The sequence below is a fragment of the Narcine bancroftii genome, chromosome 1 (genome assembly GCF_036971445.1).
Source record: "Narcine bancroftii isolate sNarBan1 chromosome 1, sNarBan1.hap1, whole genome shotgun sequence".
Classification (NCBI taxonomy): Eukaryota; Metazoa; Chordata; class Chondrichthyes; order Torpediniformes; family Narcinidae; genus Narcine; species Narcine bancroftii.
The window spans coordinates 351,236,166-351,256,187 of NC_091469.1; the positions used below are offsets into that span (position 1 = coordinate 351,236,166).

The following is a 20,022-nucleotide window of genomic DNA, read 5'->3' on the forward strand; positions in this document are numbered from 1 at the left end:
GGGCAACTCTTATATCCAGAGTGTGTAGCTTCTGAGGATAATTGAGACTGAGGTAAGGGTGTGGGGGAGAGGGTAGTTGGATTGGGATAATAATGACTGGGGAAGATAAGGCGCAGCGCCCACCAGCCCACCCATTCTAGTTAGGTTCATCACCTAAAGGGCCCACCTCACAGTATATGAGCAGTCCTCCATACATATGGTACCGTCAGAAACTCAACATGCTGAAAATAAAGACCCCCCCCCCCACCCCCCGCCTAAACCTCCCACAGCATCAGCAACTGCACTTGGTTTATTTTTGATCAGCATACATGCAAAACTTTGGGAATACTCCAACCCTACCTCCACCTCAAAGCCCAACAACAATCAATTATTTTCACAATGTAACTGGAAGGGGACAGGGCAGGATTTCTAAGCAGTCCCCATCTGTGGGCTTACAGAAAGGATAGGGAGGCACTCCAGTGGAATTTTGGAACTGTATTTGTCTTTTTCCTATATGGCACCAGGAGAAGTAACATCACAGAGAGAGAGTACCGTATTTTCACTCATATAACGCGTATACACATATAACACATGGAAAATCTTAACTATGTAAAAATATTCTCGTATAGTGCGCACACGTATAACCTGGCAGTGTACATTCCAACTCACAAGAGGAATTTGCATTTACTTGGGACAGAAGACAGTACACATTCCATAGTCCCACTATCTGCCACAATTAATCTCCCTCAATTTACAACCCATTCAACTTCCCCCAGAGGTGTCAATCACCCATTATATAGACGATATCCTCCTGCAAGATCCATCTGAGACTGTTGTCTCAGAGGTACTTGAAATGTTAATCTCTGGCCCCAAGGGATGGGTCTGGGCAATTAACATTGAAAAGGTGCAGTGCCCTAGCCAGAATATCCTGTTCCTTGGAATACCATGGCACTCAGGCCAAAGAGATATTCCCGAGAGTGCAAGATCAAAATTTTGAATTTTGCCATTTTGCATGTACCTAGTTTTGGTGGGGACGCAGTGGCAAGGTGTGTGTATGTGCGTGCGCCTGCACACAATCTTTCCACATTTGTCTGTAAATTGTACACGTTTTATTGCCACTACTACTTTCCCACGCTCAGTATAAAGTGTATGAATGTGTGTGGAACTCCCATTACCATTTTTCCCATGCCTGTCTTTTATAAATAAAATCATTTATTTTACTGTTTGTTTTTAAATTCAAGTGATTAAAAGTACATTTTAATTTAGAAGCCAGTTGCTGTTTAAATAAGTTCAATTTTATATTCGACGTAAAAAAAATTCTTGTATAACACCCACAATCATATAATGAGGGTTAGGTTACCTGGTTTGTAAAAAAAAGTATATAGTACATGTGTTATATGCATAAAGATAAGGTATCCAATCCCTGAGCAACAATCCATGGAGAACTCGCAGGAATCTCCCAACAAGTGGAAAATAAAATTCAACTCATAAGAAAGAGAATATAAATATTCAAGTAAAAACATAATGCTGTAGAAGCACAACAGGTCAAACAGTGTACTTTATATAGCAAAGATAAAGGTACCTAACCAACGACTTGGACTTGAGCCCTGCATTAAGGTGTGAACAAAATGTAAACAGGCGTCTGAACAAAATGGTGGGGGGAGGGGAAGGAGCACAACCCTACAAGTAGTAGATAATAGGTGAATAAGGGAAGGAGGGCACACCAACAAATGGAGGAGGGAGGATTATTCAAGTATTCAAAATATGCAAGTGTACTTTTTCCTCATGATTGGGCAATTCTTGTGCAGATCCTGCTCTTAAATACAAAAAGATGGATGATATGATGCACTGATTGTCCAGTTCTTAGACTTTTTGTCTACTTTTTGTCCAGTTCTTAGACTGATTGGCATTAGGTGTCTTTTGTTGTTCACTGGAGGAATCAATAACAAAAATCTTATTAGCTCGTGAGTATCTTTCAGTTGGTGGCCTGCAGGAAATTTTCCTGTGAGAAGCCCGGGGAATATTACTGTTCATTAAATGAGTAGACAACATTATTGTGATCAGCATGGAGTTAAATTAGAGAAGCCTTTGCATTTGTTTGTTGTTGCACTACTTGAGGACTCACAGATGCTATTACCATCTAGCCCAGTGGTTCTCAACATTTTTCTTACTCACATACCTCTTTAGGAAATCCATATGCCATTGCTGCTCTGTGATTAGTAAGGAATTGCTTAAAGTAGTATGTGAGAGGGAAGGGAAGGTTGAGAACAACTGCTCTAGACCCAATTGCTACTGAAATATTTTGCTTAAGAAAATTTTGGAGTTATGAAACCAAACATATAACAACTCAATTAGGTACTATTAAACCAGTGGTTTTCAAATTTTTCCTTCCCACTCACATACCACCTTAAGCAATCCCTTACTATTCACAGAGCATCTATGGCAAAGGGATTACTTAAAGTGGTATGTGAGTGGAAAGAAAAAGGTTGCGAACCACTGAATCTAGCCAGACAGGCAAGAGAAAGTCTTGCATTTCTTGAAAAATTGCTTATCCTGGATGTTTGAAATTAAAACAGAAATCCAGGAAATATTTGGCTGCTCGGGCAGGATCTGTGGAATGACAAACAGCTGTCATAAACCCAGAGGTAATTCTGAAGGACCACTGACCCAAAGATATTAACCTGCTCCTAACTCAGCAGACACTGCCTGACCTGCAGAGTATCTCCAGTACTTTGCACTTTTTTTGGACCATTCACACCTTTTCAAAATATCTCTCTTTTTAAAATATTGTTATTAATTTTAATACATAACTTATATAACCATATAACTGTTTACAGTACGGAAACAGGTCACGTCGGCCCTTCAAGTCCATACCGGTTCACTTGAACAACTCCACTAGCTCCTGAGGAAGCATAGGCTCTCTTAGATCAGTACATCCTGAGATTTTCCAGGTCCTCATAGATTCTCATTATAAGACCCCGTTTTCTTGGATACTTTACTCCGTTCCATTTCTCTTTATATATCGTTGTTCTCTGGGAATCTTTACACATGTTCCTTTTCTCTTTATAAGTCCACATCCTCTAGGATTATTTACTCCATTCCTTTTCTCTTTATAAATATCCGTTCTCTAGGATTCTTTACTCTGTTCCTTTTCTCTATAAAAGTCTCCATTCTCTGGGATTCTTTACTCATGTTCATTTTCTCTTTATAAGTCCCTGTACTCTGGGATTCTTTACTCATGTTCCTTTTCTCTTTATAAATCACGGTTCTCTGGGATTCTTTACTCTGTTCCTTTTCTCTATAAAAGTCCCCGTTCTCTGGGATTCTTTACTCATGTTCATTTTCTCTTTATAAGTCCCTGTACTCTGGGATTCTTTACTCATGTTCCTTTTCTCTTTATAAATCACGGTTCTCTGGGATTCTTTACTCATGTTTCTTTTCTCTTTATAAGTCCCCGTACTTTGGGATTCTTTACTCGTATTCCTCTTCCCTTTGTAAGTCTGCATCTCTGGGATTATTTACTCTGTTCCTTTGCTCTTTATAAATCCCCATTCTCAGGGATTTGGATAATAATTCAATAAAGTGATATGAATAATTATGAAATTAATAAAATATTCAATGCAACAAAAACACTAGTTGTAAATCATATCCATAATTCATATTCCAAGTGCTATATATTTATATATTTGAAAATTCATAACAAAAAAGAAAGAGAAAAAGTGTGGTCACTGGTGGAAAAAAGGAAACTGCAACCAATTTGAACATGTGCGCAAGACATCAGGACGAATCATCTTTTCTTCAAAGCAGCAGATCTGTGAGGCAGAGTTAAACAAGAAAATCTACAGATGCTGATGTACAATACACAAAAGTGCTGGAAAACCCAGCAGGTCACGCAGCATCCATAGCAGGTAAAAGGTAACCAATGCTTTTCGTTTGAGCCCATTGTCAGGAATAAGGAAAACCGGGTTCTCTCTTGAATAAAAAGATGGGAGTAGGGGGCAGGAGGGGAGAGGAAAGGGAAGGGGGCGGAGCACAGGCTAACAAGTAAGAGGTGATAGATGGGTCCATTAAGAGGGTAGAAGAGAAAGAATCTGAGAATTAGGCACAGGTTAAGGGAAGGAGTTATTTATGTATTTTTTTTCTCTCATCAGTAAAGTGGGAATGGCAGCCAAAGCAGTGAAGCTCCTCTTGCACAATCAGGGAAATCAGCAGTACCTCGGACTACTTCATCTGTAAGAAATGCATCCAGCTGCAGCTCCAGACAAACTGAGTTAAGGACTGGGGGCAGGAGTTGGATGAGCTCCAGATCATTCAGGAGGCTGAGAGGTTACAGGGACACTATCACACCTAGTAGGCAGGAGGAGGGTAACTGAGTGGCAGGTGCGCAGGGCACCCCTGTGGTCATTCCCCTCAATAAGTACGCCATATTGGATACTGTTGGGGGGGGTGGGGGATAGCCTATCAGGGATGAGATATGGTGATCAGGTTTCTGGCACAGAGTCTGGTCTGGTGGCAAAGAAGGGAAGAGAGGAGAAGAGGCGAGCTGTAGTGTAGTGATAGGGGAATGCATAGTTAAGGGGGACAGAAAAAGAGGTTCTGTAGAAGGAATCAAGATTCCTGGATGGTATGTTGCCTCCTTGGAGCCAGGGTACGAGATACCTCAGATCGAGTTCACAGCATTTTCATAAGGGAGGGTGAGCAGCCAGTCGTCATGTTCCTTGTAAGGACCAATAACGTGGGTAGGAAGGGTGAGGTGAGTTCAGGGAGTTAGGCACTAGGTTGAAGGTCAAGACCTCCAGGTAGTGATCTCAGGATTGCCACATGTTGGTGAGATTAGAAATAGGAGGAGAATGCAGTTAACATGTGACTAAAGGCAAGGTACAGAAGGAAGGGCTTCACGTTTTTAGATCATTGGGCTTTCTTCCACGGAAGCTGGAACCCGTTCCAAAGGAAACATTTGCATCTGAACCAGAGGGTTTACCAGTGCTGCTTCAGGGGGTTTAAACTAGATTTGCAGGGGGGTGGGAACCAGAGTGTCAGAGCAGATAGGGGCGTGGAGGAGAGAACAGATGATGTGAAAATTTTGTGTAACAATAGAAGTCAAAGAATTGTACAGTGGAAATGTTATTTTTTTAAATTTTAGAAATACAGCACAGTAATAAGGCCACTTTGACTCACGAGTCCGTGACTCCCAACTTACACCGAATTAACATACACCCCCAGTGTATTTCAAATGGTGGGAGGAAACTGGAGCCCTGGGGAAAACCCACACAGACATGGAGAAAAGGTACAAACTCCTTATAGACAGCATGGGATTCAAACCCTGGTCCTGATCACTGGTGCTGTAAAGGCATTGTGCTAAATATGCCACCTGTCTGTTTCAATGGAATAGGTTTTGTAGGAAAGGTGGACAAGCTTAGAGTGTGGATTGGAAAATGGAATTATGAGACTATGGTTGCTGGATGGGCAAGACTGCTAGCTCAATGTTTCCGTTGTTTCAGACTAGAAAGAACAGGGGAATGAAAGGGGGAGGAGTGGCATAGCTCATCAGGGAAAATATCACAGTTGTGCCCAGGCAGGACAGGCCACAGAGTTCATCTACTGAGGTGAAGCTGAGGAATGGATAGTAATAAAAAACTGACCAGTGAGAATTGGGGCAAATCTGTAGAGAGATTGTAGAGGTGCAGGAAACATAAAGTTGTGATAGTAGACTTTAACTTTCTACACATTGACTAGGACTCCCATACTGTAAAAAGGGCTGGATGGCTTGGAGTTTGTCAAATGTGTTCAGGAAAGTTTTCTAAATCTATATATAGAGTTATCAACTAGAGAGAATGTAACACTGGATCTCCTACTCGGGAATGACACAGGACAGGTGACAGAAGTATGTGTAGGGCAACAATTTGGGACCAGTGATCATAATGCTATTAGTTTCAAGTTAATTATGGAGAAGGATAGATTTGGGCCTCCAGTTCAGATTTTAAACTGGAAAAAGGCCAATTTTGAGGAAATGAAGAAGGATCTAGAATGCATGGATTGGGATACATTGTTTTCTGGGTAGGATATGCCAGTTAAGTGGAGGGCCTTCAAGGTGAAATTTTGAGTCTACAGGGTCTGCATTGTCCTGTCAGGGTTAAAGGCAAGTTATCAGGAATAGGGAACCATGTATTGAGGGATATTGGAGATCTGGTTCAGAAGAAGAGAGAGGTATATAGCAGGTATAGGCAACATGGAACAAATGAGGTACTTGAGGAGTTTTAAAAATTGAAAGAAAAAAATTCAAGAATGAAATCACAAAGGCTAAAAGACATGTAGATGCTTTGGCAGACAATGTGAAGGAAACTCTTACAGGTATATTGAGAGCAAAAGGATAGAAAGAGTCAAAATTGGTCCCCTTGAAGACCAGGGTAGTTGGCTATGTATGGAATCAAAAGAGGTGGGGAAGATGTTAAATGTTTTTTTTTTGCTTCAGTGCTTACTCAGGAATCGTGGGAAGTAAGGAAAACAAGCACTGAGGTTATGGAACCTATACAGATTAAAGAGGAGGAGGTGCTTGTTGTCTTAAACCAAATAAGGGTGGATAAATCCCCAGGGCCTGACAAGATATTCCCTTGGACATTGAGGGAAGCTAGTGTAGAAATTGCAGGGGCTCTGGCAGAAATACTTGAAATGACCTTAGCCGTGTGGGGTGTGTGGCCAGAGGATCGGAAGATAGCTTATGCAGTTGTGCTGTTTAAAAAAAAGGTAATGCTGGAAATTATAGGCTGGTGAGCCTGATGTTTGTTGTAGGTAAATTACTGAAATGTGCTCTAAGAGATTGGATATACAAGAATATGGATAGCCAGGGAATGATTCTGGATAGACAACATGGCTTTGTGTGTGGTAAGTCGTGTTTAACCAATCTGAAGGAGTTTTATGAGGAGGCTAACAGGAAACAATGCAGGAAAGGCTGTTGATGTTGCCTGCATGGACTTTAGAAAGGCGTTAGACAAGGTCTAACAGAACTCTAAACGGTCAACCAGTTTACCTACCTCGGTTGCACCATTTCATCTGATGCATCTTGGCGCCTCACAGTTCGGCGGGCAGCAACCTTTGAAGAAGGCCGCAGACCCCACCTCACTGACAAAAGACAAAGGAGGAAAAACCCACCACCCAACCCCAACCAACCAATTTTCCCTTGCAACCGCTGCAACCGTGCCTGCCTGACCCGCATCGGACTTGTGAGTCAACAACGAGCCTGCAGCAGACGTGGATATACCCCTCCAGAAATCTTCGTCCACAAAGCCAAGCCAAAGAGAAGAGAGAGAGAGACAAGGTCCCACATGGAAGGTGTGAAAAATAAAAAATTAAAAAAAAAGGTTAGTCAGGAAGGCTCAGAAGCTCGATAATCATAGTGAGATAGTAAAATGGATGCGACATTGTCTATACGGGAGAAGCCAGAGGGTGGTTCTCAAACTGCTTCTTAGCGGTGTGCCTCCAGATCAGTACTGGGAGCATTGTTGCCTGTCATCTATATCTTTGATCTGGATAATAACATGGTAAATAGGATCAGAAAGTTTGCTGACGACACAAATATTGGTGGCATTGTGGATAGCGAGGAAGTCTTACAAAGCTTGCATAGGGATCTGGACCAGCTGGAAAAATAGGCTGAAATATGGCAGATGGAATTTAATGCAGAAAAGTGTGAGATGTTGCATTTTGGAAGGACAAACCAAGAAAGGACATACACAATGAAAGGTAGGGCACTGAGAAGTGTGGTAGAACAGAAGATCTGGGGAAACAGTTACATAATTCTCTGAAAGTACCGTCACAGATGGACAAGGTTGTAAAGAGAGCTTTTGGCATTCTGGCATTCAAAAATCAAAGTATTGAGTATAGGAGTTGGGATGTTATGGTAAAGTTGTATAGGTCACTGGTGAGGCCAAATTTGGAGTATTGAGTGTAGTTTTGGTTTCTTAACTACAGGAAATATATCAGTAAGATCAAAAGAATGCAGAGAAGATTTATTAGCGTGTTGCCAGGACTTCAGGAACTGAGTTACAGGGAAAGGTTAAACAGGTTAGGAGTTTATTCCCTGGACCGTAGAAAATTGGAGGTAGATTTGATAGAAGCTTTTAAAATTATGAGGGGTATAGACAGAGGAGATGAAGATTGTCTTTTTTCCATTCAGGGTAGGTGAGGCACAAGCAGAGGACATGGGTTCAGGGTGAAAGGGGAAAAGTTTAGGGGGTATTCTTCACACAGAAAGTGATGGGAGTGTGGAACAAGCTGTCACCTGAAGTGGTGAACGCGAGCTCAATTTTAACATTTAAGAAGAATTTGGACAGGTACATGGATGGGAAGGGTATACAGGGCAAAGGATTGGGTGCAGATCAGTGGGACTAGGCAGAAAAATAGTTCTGCAGGGCCAAAGAGCCTGTTTCTGTGTTGTAATGTTCTATTGTTCTAAGTGAGAGGTGTAGAGGGCAAAGGAATATGAGGGGTAGCTTTCTGAGAGAAGGAAAGGGGGTGTAAGCTGGAGGAAAGGAAACAGATGAGTAGGAAAAGAGAGAGACCCTGGGAGGGAGTTAATGGAATGTGGAGAATTTTGGGGGCGTGGCGTGATGGCATAGGAGGAAGATGAGGAAAATGTCTTTCCTGGCAGAATTAATTAATGCTCGACTTTTTAAAAACTTTTAAATATAGTGAACAGTTCTCAAATTCTTCTAAAGGTCTAAAACACAGACTGCAAAAAAAAAAATCTACAACTGAAGTTACAGTGATGGAAGAAATTGGGTCTTCCTTAAAAACTCAGCCTCCGATCTTGATTCCTCTCCAGCCACGATCTGCTAAGCCTTGGGTAAGGATTCATTCTCCAGCGCCACCTTCTCGGGGAGCTGGAGAAGATGGCACTGGAGCACGGAAAAAGACTACAGAAGTGACTGTTGAACCAATGCGCATACACGGAATACTGCACATGCGCACTACGGAAGTGATCAATACGGAATCTATGGGCCCGATTTCAACCATGGTAGCAAGCCAAACGAGGGCTAAGCAGAGATCCCACATACAATTTCAACCACTGGCTACATCTACAGAAGAGGAGGTATGAGTGGAAGAGGAAAGTTTTGTGCCACAATCACAGAGAGGAACCAGAAGGAGGAGGAAATCAATATATTCAAGGTAAAATGGGTGCATATTATGTTACCCCAAAACCTTTTGATCCACAGATTTGTGATAAAATATTTGAAAAAATTATTCAATTAGTGAAAAAATGGAACCAAAAATAACGACTCAACTGGGAGTTATTAAAGAAGATATGACTGTAATGAAGACAGATATGGCAAAGTGTATTAAAACTGTTGATAAAATTAAAATTAAAGTTCAAAATTTGAAGATGATGTTCAGGATTGTCATATGGAGGTAGAATAATGTAAAGATACAGTTCATAAAATAGAAGATTATTTTACAGTGTGGGAAATTCAGAAAATGTGTTTATTGCTAAAAGTTGAAATGTTGGAAAATCAGAGTAGAAGAAAAAAAATATTGGACATGCAAAAGTAATACCTTTCAGGCAAAGATTCAAAATCCTCTCTCGCCATCCCTGCATATTACCCCATTCAACTGGAAAGTCAAGAGCATGTTTATGCACAATCCGAGGAGTGTGCCAGGGAGTCATAGAGTTAAAGTCAACATCATTTACTGCACACGATATTGAGAAATGTTGCAAAGTACTGAAACACCTGTAGTCTACATGCTCTACCTTAATGACAAGTGGTTGGCTCCATCTTCATGTGGGTCTTGGGGGTTGCTTGTGGGGAAGAGAAATTGAAGAGTGTTGGGAGGTTGGGTTGGGGGCGACCACAGTTGACTGCTAGGGGTGTAATTAGGAAATGGCCAGATTTCAGAGTAATCTCTACTGGATCCCACGCCTGAAGGGGGCGCACGAAATCAGTGAACCGGTGCGGACTCGAAAGGCCAACGTGGCCTGTTTCCGCTCCGTAAATGGTGATATGGTTAAAGGCAAAGTTCAAATTCGTAATCAGGTTTGAGGTTAAATTGGAGGGAGTTCGTTGGGAGGTGATGTTGAGATTGTATAAGACGTTGGTGCGGCCTAATTTGGAATTCTGTGTGCAGTTCTGGTCGCCTAATTATAGGAAGGATATAAACAGAGTGGAGAGAGTGCAGAGAAGGTTTACCAGAATGTTACCTGGGTTTAAGCATCTAGAGTATAGGGAGAGATTGGACAGATTAGGTCTTTATTCTTTGGAGCGTAGAAGGTTGAGAGGGGATTTGATAGAAGTATTTAAGATTATGAAAGGGATAGACAGAGTGGATGTGGATAGACTATTTCCGTTAAGAGGAGGAAAGATTAAAACAAGAGGACATGAGTTAAGAATTAAAGGGCAGAGGTTTAGAGGTAACATGAGGGGGAACTTCTTTACTCAGAGAGTGGTAGCCGTGTGGAATGATCTTCCGGGAGAAATAGTGGCGGCGGAGTCAATTGTATTATTTAAGAAAAGGTTGGACAGGTCTATGGATGAGAAGAAGATGGAGGGTTATGGGCATTGTGCAGGGAGGTGGGACTAGAGAGGGGTGTTGGGTTCGGTGCGGACTAGAAGGGCCTAATGGCCTGTTTCCGTGCTGTAATTGTTATGTTATGTTATGTTACGTTATGTTATGTTTGCCGGAGGACTTTGAGGTACTAATCCAGTAATTTTTTTTTCAAAATTGGCTGCCTGAAATTTTGGACCAGAGAATTTTCCAAATGGACTGGAACTTGATAGACCACGATGCTCTATTTTGATTAAATGTTTACATTACTAAGATAGAGAAATGATTTTGAAAATGGCAGTTCAAAAAGCCAGGGAACAACAAAGCCCCTTAATAATTCGGAATAATAGATTATTCTTCTATGCGGATTTAAATAATGAAATTGTTAAAAGAATAAAATAATTTAATCCAGCAAAGTCAGTGTTGTGGAAGAAGGGATATAAATTTGCTTTGCAATACCTAGCAGTTTTTAAAGTTTTTTTATGGACAATATCAAGCACAATTCTTTGCTAATGAATCTGAAGCTTTGGAATTTGCTAATTCACTGCCTAATAAATAGAAAGGAAGATAATGTTATTCCTCTCAACAAATGGAAGGGGATCAAAATAAATCGAAGGGAGAGATTTTAACAGGAAGTCAAAATCTGACTGAAGTTCAAGTCGAAGTTGATGAAAATCAAGTTAATAGAGCCCTTGAAGAAGCTTACCATAGATGATTGACTGATTGAAATTAAATTGTGATATTCTGTCTGGGGGAGGCATATTCTCTTTTTTCTGCTTTCCTCTTCCGGGGCCTCGTGCCACTTCTCGTAATTAAGGGAGTTAGTGCTGACCTAATCAGCGCTTTTGGGTTTTCTTTGTATTATTTTATTATTATTTAGGGTTTCTTACTTTCTATCTCTGGAGATGTATGCTTTGAAGGTTGACTGTGGAGATGTGATGAGCTGGGGTGGAGAAGGGAGTTGAGTATTTTTCAAATTATGTTATTGCAGCATATAGGTTGAATTATGTAACATTTAATGTGAATCGGCTCAAAAATCCAATTAAAAGGAAGAGTGTTTTACCTCATATTAAAAATTTGAAAGTAGATATTGCATGCCTGCAGGAAACTCATTTAAAAGTTAAAAGGAGAATGGGTTGGACAAGTTATAGCTTTGTCTTTTAATTCTAAAGCACGAGGAGTGGCTATTTTAATTAATAAAATGTTGCCATTTAAATCACTATCAACTTGACTCTGTTGGTAGATCTGTTTTGGTAAATTGTTAAATTTATTAAAATCCTGGATTTTTATGAATGTATATGCATCTAATACAGATGATGAAAAATTTATTCAAGAAGTTTTTCTTAATCTGGTAGAAGCAAATGGAAATATAATAATTGGTGGAGACTTTAATTGTTGCTTAGATCCAATTTTAGATAAATCTACAAAGACCTTAATGAAAACAAAAACTGCTAAAAATGTTTTTAATGTTAATGAAAGATTTAAATTTGGTGGATATTTGGAGGAAATTGAATACCAGAGGGAGAGAAATTATTCATTTTATTCTTGTCCATTTGATTGTTATTCTAGAATAGATTTCTTTTTAATTTCAGCACCTTTACAAGGGAGAATTGAACATGTACAATATAAATCTAGAATTGTATCAGATCATTCACCATTATTGATGTCATGTTTAAGTTCTGATAGAATTGATTCAATTTATAGATGGAGATTTAATTCTTCATGATTAAAAAGTGTAGAATTTTGTGACTTTATGAGAAATCAAATACAGATAGTAATTCAGTTGATAATAAATTTGATTTATGGGATGAATTAAAAGCTTATTTTGAGGGCTAAATAATGTTATTTGATTAAAATTAAGAAAAATTATCTTAAAGAAGTGTATAAATTAGAGAAGGAAATACCAATTTTGGAAAAAAAATTACAAAAAGACCCATCTGAAAAAAAAGAGGTTGGAAATGATAAATAAAAAAGTGCATTATAATTCAATACAGATATAGAGGATCGAGAAATTAATTGATAGAACTAAAAAAAAATATTATGAATTAGGAGAAGGAGCACATAAGGTATTAGCTTGGCAATTGTAAATGAAGCAAGCATCAAGAACTATGAATGCTGTTAAAAAGAATTCAAAAGATACTTATAAACAGAAGATATAAATGATTCCTTTAAAGAGTATTATTCTAAGTTATATACATATCAATCATTAAATAATGAAGGAGAAATTAATTTGTTTTTTTTTTACAGAAGATTCAATTTCCATCTTTGAATTACCAAGCTTGAAAGATTTTAGATTTTACAATTATTTTGAAAGTTATTAAGGCTTTAAATTCTATGCAAAATGGGAAATCTCCAGGCGAAAATGGTTTTACATTTGAATTTTATAAAAAATTTAAAGATTTATTAATGCCTTTATTAATGGAAGTATTAAAACAAGCAACCAAAACTTGTTCATTCCCAGAATCCTTTTCAAACGCTATAATAACAGTAGAACCTAAGAAAGAAAAAGATTTACTAAAACCGGAGTCTTATAGACCTATATCGCTATTAAATGTTGATTTTAAGATTGTTGCCAACGTTTTGGCCAATAGATTGAATAAATATTTACGTGAGCTTGTTCATTTAGATTAATCGAGATTTGTTAAAAAGATATTATGCTGAAAATATAAGCTAAATTAATTAGTCTAATTCATAGCTCTCAGAAGAAATCAGAGTTAGCATTATTTTTATTGTTAGATGCCGAAAAGGCCTTTATTGTTAGAATGGAATTATTTATTTAAGGTTTTGCAAAAATTTCAATTTGGGCCAATATTTATAAATTGGATTTAAGCTTTATATAGACACTCTTTGGCGAGAGTAGCTACCAACGGACACGTTTCTTCTTTGACATTAACTAGATCAGCTAGGCAAGGTTGTTCTTTATCTCCCACATTACTTGTTTTGCCAAATGAACCATTAGCACAATTAATAAGGAAGGATTTTAGTATTAAAAGAATTAAAGTTAATAATGAGGAATATAAGATTAGTATGTTTGCAGATGATGTATTGATTTATATAACATCCTGAAAATTCTTTAATTTATATAAAAAATTACATGATTATGGTGGAATACCTGGATAATTGGAATAAAAGTGAAGTTATGCCATTAGTTGAAGGAGATTATGATCAATGTAAACAAGGAACTCAATTTAAGTGGACACAAAACTTTATTAAATATTTTGGTATTAGAATTGATAGAAATTTATATAATTTGTATAAGTTAAATTAAGTATCTCTATTTCATAAAAGTAAAGATGATTTAAATAGATGGAATGACTTAACTATTACCTTAATAGGTAGAGTGAACAGTATTAAAATATTTTTCCAAGGATTCTTTTTTTTTCCCCCAAAGCAAAAGGAAAGATCTCAGTGAAAATGCCATTACATCAAAATAAACTTTCTACTTTTACTGTCAATAATCAGTTTTTGAAGATCTGGTATCAACTGAGGATTTAAAAAGTTGAAGATTGTTTTGAAGCAGAGTATCTTTTAATCAGATGAAGGAAAAATTTCAAGTTCCTAGTAATACTTTTTTTTGTTATTATCAGGTTTAAAAACCTTTTTATTGGAAAAATTAGGCCACAGATTAAAATTACCTAGACAATCTGCTTTGAAATTATTATTTACTGAATAAGAAACAAATAAGTTTATTTCTGAAATGTATGTAATTGAAAAAAATGTCTGTCAAATGTTCATAAATCAAGATTAAAATGGGAATCTGGCTTAAACAGGAAGATAGATGAAAATGTTTGGAGAAATTTATATAAGGATAGTATGACTAAGGTTATAAATGTAAGATATAGATCAGTACAATATAATTTTATATATTAACTATATTTAACCCCTCAAAAATTAAAGAAATTTAATTTAATTTCTTCAGATCTGTGTTTTAGATGTGGTGAAGAGATAGATACTTTTTTTCATTTGATTTGGACCTGTTCTAAGGTTAAGACTTTTTGGATACAAGTTAAATTACTTTTGGAAAAAGTATTAAAAGTGAGTCTTCCATTTGATCCAATGTTGTTTTTATTAGGGGACATTAAGATGCCTTAGGATTAAGATTGACAACATTTAGCTTTGGCTGTTTCTAAAAAAATGTTTGGCCATTACCTGGAAATCTAATTAGTTTTAGGAATGCAAAGATGGCATACTGAAATGAAATCCTGTATTCCTCTTGAAAAGATAACGTATAATTTGAGGGATAAATATCATTCTTTTGTTAAAGTATGGAGCCCATACCTAAAAAATCTTGGTTTGATCTCCCAATCCATTCTAGTGGGTGTCTCGGTTTTACCAGCTAAATAGTTGATTTTTTTTTTAAATGATGGTCTCCTTTCTACTTTCTTAGTGGGTAGAAGGGAGAGGAGGGTGGGTATTAGTGGGGAGGGAGGGGGAGGTTGTTTTTTTCTTAATTTAATTATATACTTTCTGTATGAATATATTATAATTGATGTTAAACAATTTAAAATATTATAAATAAAATATTTTTTAAAAAAAAGAATGTGAAGAAGTTGATTATTAATACTGACTGGTTGTGGACCTCCAAGCCAGAATACAAGGTGCAGTTCGGCCAATTTGCAGGTAGCCTCTGTTTGGCAGTATGAGGCCATGATCAAACATGCTAATGTGGCAATAGTGCATGGAATTAAAATGATTGGCCACAGGGAGGTCCTTGCCAGTGCAGCAGGCAGAGTGAAGGTGCTCAATGAAATAATCTTCCAGTCTGCATTTAGTCTCCCCAATGTAGAGGAGACCACAACAGGAGCACCAGATGCAGAAAATGATCCGTACAGATTCACAAATGTTGAATGACTAGGGAGGATTGTTTGTGGCCCTGATTAGTAGTAAGGGTATTTCTTGCAGTTGCAGAGGTAGGTACCAAGGGGCCGAGTGGTGGGAAGGGATGAGCGGGCAAGAGGGAGTGATCCTTATGGAAAGCAGGAAGGGGAGGGGAAGATGTGTCAGGTGCGAAATCTGGTGGGGTAATAGGTGAGGTCAAGGGGAACCCTGTCCTTGTTAGTCCGGAGGCTGAGTGGGCCAGGAAATTATGGTGGGGGTGAGGGCTGAGTTCATGGAAGTTGAGGGTAAACCATGTTTTCTGAAGAAGGAAGATATCTTACATGTCCTGGAATGGAAGGTCATGTGGCGGAGACAGAAAGGAATAAAATGGTTAATGGAGTCAGGAATGGGAGGAGGTGTAGTCGAGGTAACTGTAAGAGTCAGTGGGTTTAGAGAAGATGACCCAGAAAACTGGGTTTGAAGTCCCATCCAAAATAACTGAATCAGCAGCAGAAATTGACAAATCCTTGAACAAATTTCAGAACTTTGAAATGAAACATTGAAAGTTTAAAAACAGGACCCAGGAGATTAAAAAAAATGAAAATGTCCATGTTCAAAAATGTAATTTAAAAAAAAAATCAGGTTTGGTTATTAGCATGGAATGTTAACTGGAAATTTAATAGATTTTACTGCACGCTATTTTCGGTTCATCATTCCAGTAGGGGCAGCCCTAAAGAGATATCACTCACATCTTATACATTAATTGGTCCTGTATTGACAAAATCTGTACAACCCCTCTATGCCACCCCTGAGGAAAGTTGTTCATTGGTTAGTTTACAAAAACTCAGTCATATTTTGACAGGTTTAATTAATATTCTTAAATTCAGGTTCAAGACTATGCAGCGGCATTGCCTACAATTCAAGTTGCAAGTGTAAAACACGTCAGGCATCAGTCTGTTAAACAGGCCACAAAGTGAAGGATAATAGAAAGTGGTCCTTACTTGCAAAGGATGAAGTGGGTAATTAAGCCACACATCTCGTAGATCCTGCAAGAAACCGAGAAAGTCTTGCCATTACATTGTGATGGATCACAAAAACATACATTGCTCAATGAACACAAAGCAATGCAAAGGGTTACACCACAATTTTTAACACTGCTAAAACTTCAATAGTGCTATTAAAATACAAGCAGAATAAAATGTGAAATAAAATCAGAACCAATTTACCCAGACTTTGTTTATAATAGGAATGCCAATATGCCAGGCTAAAGTGATTGCAATGAAGGAAACAAGTAAACTGCAACTCAATGACAAGTAAATACAAACCTTTGCAGAGGTTACACACTATTTAGAACACTGAGAGGGTCTAATGGCCCAAGTCATTCATTTTAAATTTTATCTGCATATTTCCTTCACGAATCTAAGCCGATCAATATTTCTCCCTTCCCTCCCCCTTCATGAACCAACTCAGCTTCCATGAATGCATTTCTGCCACTCATTCCAACAACTCCCTGTGAAAGTGCGTTCCACATTCTCACCAGTTTCTGAGTGATGAACTTGCCCTCAATTTCCTTGTGAGAATTATCAGCAATTCCATTCAGTTTGTATCAATCCTCAAACTCTAACACAAGTGGGAACAACCTCTCTCTACCCAGGATATGATAATATCACTCACATTTCCTGATAGTTGGACTCATTTCTTTATTTAAAATGTATGACATGTACAGATGAACATATTTTACTGATGTTGCAGCAAAATGCTGCAATTTTGTACAGTGGTGGCAGATAGCAAGCAGCTGTTCAACATGCCAATTCACCATCACTTTTCCAATTAGGGATGTGCAATAAATGTAAGCCTTGCCAACAAAGTCCACGTCAATAGATGAAATAAAAGACCAGGGCTATGCAGAATGAAAGGAGAATCATATCTGACACCTGCAAATTTTGACAAGATTAGCACATGACTTTCTGTCAGCTTTCAGAGTCTCTTTTACTCATCACCAAAGTGTCAGTCATGAGTCTGAGATTAAGGCAAAGACCTCTATGGAGCAATGCTAGTATTGTAGCAGTCATTGATTGAATAGATAGCGTTACTTCAATTTATCAACACCTTTGTTAAACAAAAAGATGCTGAGAATGTTTACTGGAAAGCATATTTTTGCTAAGATTAGCAGCCAACTGTCCAGAAAAATAATTATTACTTTCCTCTTGGGAAATAAAGCTCCACAAAAATACCATCTGGACCAATTAATGCACTCTATCTTTGCACAATGCTTCTAAAAAAATAGTCTATTAAAAGCAACTGAGAAAAAATTTCAAAGAGTATTGCATAATTACCGTGCCATTGAACAGCAGTCGACCAAACAAGTTCTTGCCTTCTTCTAGACCACCCTCTAAGTACACAGCACCTATAAAATTAATATCCAAAATCAAAGACAAACCAGAACTCTCAACGAAATCCCAAGAGGCAGAACTGCCCCAAAGTGATTAACCACCTCAGAATTATACTATTCTATATAAAAGAACAGAAGCACGACTGGTGATATAATGCAATATTTCCCTTGGCAAGGAAACAACGTGATTTGCGCAATGAAAAAGAAAATCACAAGATTTTAGTGTAAAGAATTCACCCAAACTGTGTTATCCATCAGTTGAATTGTTTGCCAAAAATACCTCTTGATACAGCCTTGTTTGCATTTCTTGGATTAATTGAGAGCCCAGTCCACCTGCAAACCCAGCACTAAAATAATTTTCATATCTAATTCACTCATCGTGGAAAGATACAAACTTACAATTAATGTTAGAAAGCACCAATCCAAAAGCATAAAAATACAACTTCGTTTCCTTTGCTCTTGATGGAGGTCAACCTATCTAATAACGGTTCTGATTTTGGCAAGGATTCAACATTACCTATTGCAAAAAAATTCCAAACTAGTCACTGCACATAGCAGCAGGTACAAATATCAAAAGTTTTAAGGCCATCAAAATTCTTGTTGAAGCATCTTCACCCATTTAAATTCCTTTTATAACAGATTCCATTTATAGTGCTTTTGATCCAGATAAGTAACAGGAACCTTCAAAAGAATGTTAACGAAAACAAACCTTAATCCACACATGTAAATACAAATTTAATTATCTAAATTTGTTAACAAGGTATGCTTTGAGGAATCCCTTGCAGCAGTGGTTCTCAACCTTTTCTCACCCACATTCAATTCATTTCATTATCACAAATAATCATTAACAAACCCACAGGCCACTGTGGGGAAAAAAATGATACAGGAAGTTTAGGAGAGGAGTCCTGGAGTAGGAGGGCATTTGAAGTCAAAACACAGAAATGCTGGAGGAACTCACAGGTCTCACAGCGTCCATGGGAGGTCAAGGTATATTACCAATGGAGCTGAAGTCATGCAACCAGGCAGCAGCAAGACCAGGGATATTTGGTAGCAAGGATGAATATTTTTAAAAAAAATAAAACACTTGAATAATTGATTATCAGTGTAGCTGGAAAAAAAGGAATACTTTGTGAATGGCACTCGGTGTGAGGGAGATAACTAGCAGCAGGGTTTTGGATAACAAATTGATGGAGAGATTGAAGAAGGACAGCCATGCCAAATCCTTTGTGAACTTCACTGCTAACCTCAGATGACTATTAGTTCTAACAAAGATGAACACAAGAAGTAGGATGAGAAGGAGGCCATCTGGCCCATCGCATCTGCTCTGTCATTTGATAAAAGAACATAGCTGATCAAAACAAGGACTCAGTTCCACTTACCCACTTGTTCCCCATAACCCTCAATTCCCTTATTTTTAAAAAAATCTCTCTGTGCCTTGGATGCATTTAATAAGGCAACATCTACTACTCCCTGGGGAAGAGAATTCCAACAGATTCCCGACTCTGGAGAAAGCAGTCCTTCATCTCTGTCTTAAATCTACTGGCATGAATTTTGCGGCAATGTCCCCTCAATCTCATCTCATCTGAAAGTGTTGGACAAAATGTGCATTGAAATGACATAAGGCTGTAGTAAAGTCCACAATGGAAGATCACCACACAATGGTGGCAGGGTTAGTGCAACTCTATTACAACAGCGATTTCCTGCAGGTGCTCCGGTTTCCATCCACCCTCCAAAAGCAAATGGGATTGTAGGTTCATTAGGGTTTTTGGGAGCACAAGCTAGTGAGCCAGAAGGGCCTATTAAAATGCTGTAGCTCTAAAATTATTCAATTAAAATTTTTAAAAATTATAAACTAATGAGGAAGAATATTTTATTTGACTGATGTTTATCGATATACACAGCACCCTTCCCGGCAGTAACTTTACCATTTGAACTGCAGTGATTGAAGGTGGCAGCTCACCGGTGGAAGGGCCACTGATATCCACATCCTGCAAAGGACAATGCAATTGGCACATGGGACTATACCACCTGCAGTGCTCTCTGAATTGCACACTCTTGGCATGGAAAACATCACTATCCTTTCAATACTGCCCAGTTTAAATGCTGCAGCTCCAAGCAGCATGACAGAGATTGCAGTGCATCAAAGGCACATCAGCTCCAATTCTAAGCAGTCATTGTGGACAGACAATCAATGCTATCTGTGCCATCATCAAATAAATGAATGAAGAATGAGTGAAATAGTCCTTTGCACATTTAAGCATTTTTTTCATGTTATCAGGATTCACACTAAGTAGTATCCC

General features: G+C 38.2%; 1 protein-coding gene across 2 annotated transcripts in view; it reads right to left on the reverse strand.

Annotated features, from left to right (window-relative positions):
- drosha (drosha ribonuclease III) overlaps nt 1–20,022 on the reverse strand; it is a 188,278-nt gene that overhangs the window by 58,583 nt on the left and 109,673 nt on the right. For both annotated transcript variants that reach the window (XM_069910590.1, XM_069910591.1), the window contains 2 exons: nt 17,667–17,737; nt 16,332–16,376 (listed from right to left, as the gene is read on the reverse strand). In XM_069910590.1, coding sequence (XP_069766691.1) covers nt 16,332–16,376; nt 17,667–17,737 — 116 coding nt within the window. The remainder of the gene's footprint in view (nt 1–16,331; nt 16,377–17,666; nt 17,738–20,022) is intronic.